The following is a 4,605-nucleotide window of genomic DNA, read 5'->3' as shown; positions in this document are numbered from 1 at the left end:
ATGAACCTGACAGAGTTTAACCAGTCTGATCGCTGTGTGCATTTCTCCTGTCCAGAGAGATCTGTATCTCCTGCAGTTTACATCTTACTGTACGTGTGTTCAGCTGCTGTGGTTCTTCTAACAGTGTGTGGAAATCTGCTCGTTATCATCTCTGTTTGTCACTTCAAGCAGCTTCACACACCGACCAACATGCTCGTGCTCTCTCTGGCTGTGTCGGATTTCCTCATTGGCGCATCATTGATGCCACCAATGTTAATCTGGTCGATTGAGTCATGCTGGTTTTTTCGGACAGGTTTCTGCATTGGTTTTTGGTTGATTGCTGGTTTCCTTACAATCTTGTCCATTTATAATATCACTCTGATTGCTGTGGATCGGTATTTGGCTCTTTCAAACCCGTTTCTCTACACAAACAAAATCTCTGTGAGAACAACCCGCATTGTGGTTTCCTCTAACTGGTGTATGTGTATGGTGTATACTGTAGCATGTTATTATTACAGTGGAACCTTTACCAGTTCTGTTATGTGTCCTGGAGAGTGTGTTCTCATTCTGAATGAGGGTTGGACTGTAATTGACCTTGTAATGTTATTTATTTTTCCATGTTCTGTCATAATCATATTGTATACTCGAGTTTTTGTGATTGCTAAGAAACACGCTACTGCTATCAGAGAGCTTAATAATCACACACGGCCTAAAACACAGAAAATCACCTCACACTCAATGAAATCTGAGAGAAAAGCAGCTAAAGTCCTTGGAATTTTAGTGTCTGTGTTTTTGGCCTGTTTACTTCCATATTTTATTTCCAGTTTGTTGGGTAATATTATGGAACTACAGGTAGAAACATTTCAGAAAGTTTTGATTGTGCTTTATCTTAATTCCACTATTAATCCGGTTATTTATGCTCTCTGTTACACATGGTTTAGGAGGTGCATTAAATTAATTATAACTCTGCAAATATTCCAGGCAGAATCTGCATTAATCAGTGTTATTTCATAAATAGCCTTTTTTTTTTTACCCCTTCTGATGATGTGCTCAAATATTTCTATTATATATAATTTAAACTTCTGTTTCAAATCAAATAATCTGTATCAATATAATACACTGTGTATTGTACCATGTTCTATAATAGCAATATGTGCTTTGCTATCATGTAATACAAAGCAAGATTATACATAAAATGATGGTCAGAATTTGATTAGTTGCAGAATTAGCAAAGAATATATAAATTTATATTTTAAAAAATACAGATATACGGTATAAGGGAAATGTCAAGAATAGTTAAATTTAACATGTATAGGCCGAAGATAATCAGTACTTAACACTTTAGGTGTTCGGTGAATCCGAAGACAAAAAGGCTAAAAAAGATTAGATGATTTTGTCATTTTATTGTGATTGTTTTATTTGTTTGTTTTTTGAACACTTGATATTAACTAATAATGTGGACCCCTATTCTAAATTAGAGTTTTAAATATTAAAACTTTATTTCTCTCTCAACATGTAATCTCTGCTGTAGACACCTTTATAAGGTAATAAAGAAACAACAGTAAAATTATAGATTTTTGTAGTGGTAATAAATAGCTTTCTGTGAAATTAACAACATTTGGAAGTACAAAGGGTAAAAAAAAAAACACCATTGCATTAACATCAGTACTGTATAACCTGATCTAAATCAAATCAGTTTTGCAGAAGATTTAAACAACTTCTGGATAAATTAATGAGTATTTCTATAATGAACATTTGCATGGGGGAATTATTCACCATGAGGAACTCATGAAAAATGTAGCAAACATGTAATAATAAACTACAGGGTGTCCCAAAAGTCTCCAAACATAGGGAAAATTAACACTTTTTAGCAAAATGTCTTACAAAATTTTTCATACTTAGTTCACATTATTTTTTTCCAGATAGGCTTTAAGAATCCCTTTGACAAAAGAAGATAATATTGAAATCATTCTCATGGCTGGATCAGGAAGCTCTCGCAAGGTTGCAATGGACTTTAACAGGAAACATGGAAAGCAAGTTGGGAAAGACGACTCCATGTGTGTTTACAAAGAAATGGCAATCTTGTAGACAATGTTATGTAAATAAAGTTACATTTTGCTAAAAAGTGTTAATTTCCTGTATGTATGGAGACTTTTGGGACACCCTGTATATTATCTTCAAATGAGAAACAGCCCATGACACAAAAAGCTAACTGCTTTTCCTGAAATATCATCCAATTAGTGTACATTATATATATAATGCATTGGGGCATGGCCTTCCCTAATTTTCTTTTTCTTTTAGTCTTGACCAGTTCCCACCCACTAATTAGGTCTCTCTTATCATATGACAACTACCACGAGCTTTCATGAGGCTCATCTCTCATGGCCGAAGCCATCAATTACCAGATCATCCACACCTTTTATTTTTCACCAATATAAAAACATACAAATACAAAATATGCTTTGCTATTGAAATTACCTTTGGAATCAACAGGAATTCTGCATTAATTTATTATAAAATGTGGTCAGATCTTTATTCAAGTCATAATAAGACACTGTCTAAACTAATAACACAGAGATCTGTTAATTGAAGTCTTTGATTAATAATTCTCAACCCTGGCTGAGAAAAAGATCTGAACCCCTTTAATTAATGGGACTAGTAGAATTTCTTTTAGCAGCAATATCCTCTACCAAGCTTGTTCTGTAGCTGCTGATAGGAATGCACAGTGAAGAAGAATTTTAGAACATTAGTTCTTACAGCATTAGGGTGAGGGTCAGTTGCATGAACAGTCCTTTTTTCAGGTCAGGATCTAAAATAGCTTAAAACTAGACTCTCACTTGATCATTATTAAACATACTTTTTCTCCTTTTTAAACCATTCTGTTTGTCATATAACTGTGTTTTTGATAATGTTCAATGTCACCCAACATTGATAAGGTCACGGAGCACTACCCTCACATTCTACTGTAAAAGTTTTTGATGCAATTCTGAATTCATTTTTCCTTCAATGATTGCAAGTTGTCCAGGCCCTAAAGCAGCAAAGGCAGAAATTTGCTTGATCAGGGCATGGTTCACACAGCAAGGTTCTTATTCAACTTACCTTTCTTAAAGAGTGGACTCTCTCTGTAACCAGACATGTGTGTGTTTTATAGGATAGTGCCTGACTACATTTAACCTCTGGAAAAGTTTTAGCCCAGAAATTTAGATCCATTTTAACACCTAGGCTATGAATGTTTAAATGGTGTACAAGTGTTTGTGTGTTATCAGTTTCGGTTGAAGGTATTTGTCTGTTATTCTGACTTGGATGAAAACAATAGGTTATGAGTAATACAATAATCCACGTATGTTTTAAAGGATCACAAACTTATTCTTGCAGCTCTGTTATAATGTGAGGTGGGTAGGGAGTTAAGGAGGGGATGGTAGAGCATGGAATATTAAGGCAACGTAACCTCTGGATAGGGAGCACACATGTGCTTGTAAATGCACATACTGTATATGAACATACATTTATAAACCTGTTAACAATGGAGAAAATGTAGGATGTTGCTAGGTGGTTGCTATGGTATCCCACATGGTTTCACATGTTGATCGCTGGTTGCTTTTGTATTTGAGGTAGTCTTACTAGATGGTCGCTAGGGAATCTCATTTTTAAACAAACTGCACTGACAGAATGAGCTGAGCATCAAAGAACACTTCTCCATTAAGATGGGTAACTTACTGCGGGTGTCAGTATTATAAATTATATGATGTGTTACGTTCTGGGGTATGTTCGCGTGTTTTTTGTGTTTTGTTCTCTCCCCCTTTTCTCTCGCCCTCCCTCTCTTTCTCTCTCTCTCTGCAGCAGTCGCCCCATTGGATAACATTCCTGTCTGTCTCAATTAACCCCGCTGATGTCATCGACCGTGACATCCAATCAACCTCTGACCCCGCCTATTTAAAACCCGCTCCCATTCATTCAGAAGAAGTCGTTGTTGTCCTGGTTACGTTAAACTAAAACGCTGTTGTGTCTCTGTTTGTTCTGTGTTGAGTTACGCTGCCTTACTGTGTTTGTCCTTGTATGTCATTTGTTCCATGTTTCCCCGCTTTGCGATAGTCACGTGTTTGTATGGTAAATTTGTTGTTTGTTACCCTAGTTTTGACTTTGTTTGTGTTGGGGAAAAGGGGACAGGTAAATACGTCACGTGACATACATGGTGCAGCACGCAGGAGGTCCGTTTGTATTAGACACACTAGGTTAGGAGCGAGCACCACCCTCTGTACTTTTGGTTTGGCTAGTTAGTATAGGTAGTTAGAGCGTCCTGGACGCTGAAGATTTACTTTCTATCTTTGTTTGTAGTTAGGTTAGAGGGCTAAATAGGTAGATTGGTTTTGTTTTGTTCATTTCTTTGCTTTGGTGCCGCTCGCGTCCCTTTTTCCCCTTTTGTGTCCTTCTCTGTATTACTGTAAATAGTTGTAAATATAACCACTCTCACCCGACACTACACACTTCACTTGTATATTGATAAATAAATCACGTGGCTTGTTTTTGCACTTCTGGTCACTGGTCCGTGATTACCTGCACACCACTCATATTTTAATAATCCAATACGTGTTATTCCCCACGTACCCCTAGACTAATTGGGGTTGT

The 4,605-nt window shown here is 36.5% G+C and overlaps 1 protein-coding gene across 1 annotated transcript; it reads left to right on the top strand.

Moving 5' to 3' along the window:
* On the top strand, positions 1 to 993 carry LOC117596529 (trace amine-associated receptor 13c-like). The gene has a single exon (XM_034301857.2). The coding sequence runs from the start codon at positions 1 to 3 to the stop codon at positions 991 to 993; it is 993 nt and encodes a 330-aa protein (XP_034157748.2).
* Positions 994 to 4,605: the final 3,612 nt, after the last annotated feature.

The sequence above is a fragment of the Pangasianodon hypophthalmus genome, chromosome 30, assembly GCF_027358585.1.
Source record: "Pangasianodon hypophthalmus isolate fPanHyp1 chromosome 30, fPanHyp1.pri, whole genome shotgun sequence".
Classification (NCBI taxonomy): Eukaryota; Metazoa; Chordata; class Actinopteri; order Siluriformes; family Pangasiidae; genus Pangasianodon; species Pangasianodon hypophthalmus.
The sequence above is the reverse complement of the archived record's forward strand: the minus strand, read 5'-3'. Positions and strand labels throughout refer to the sequence as shown.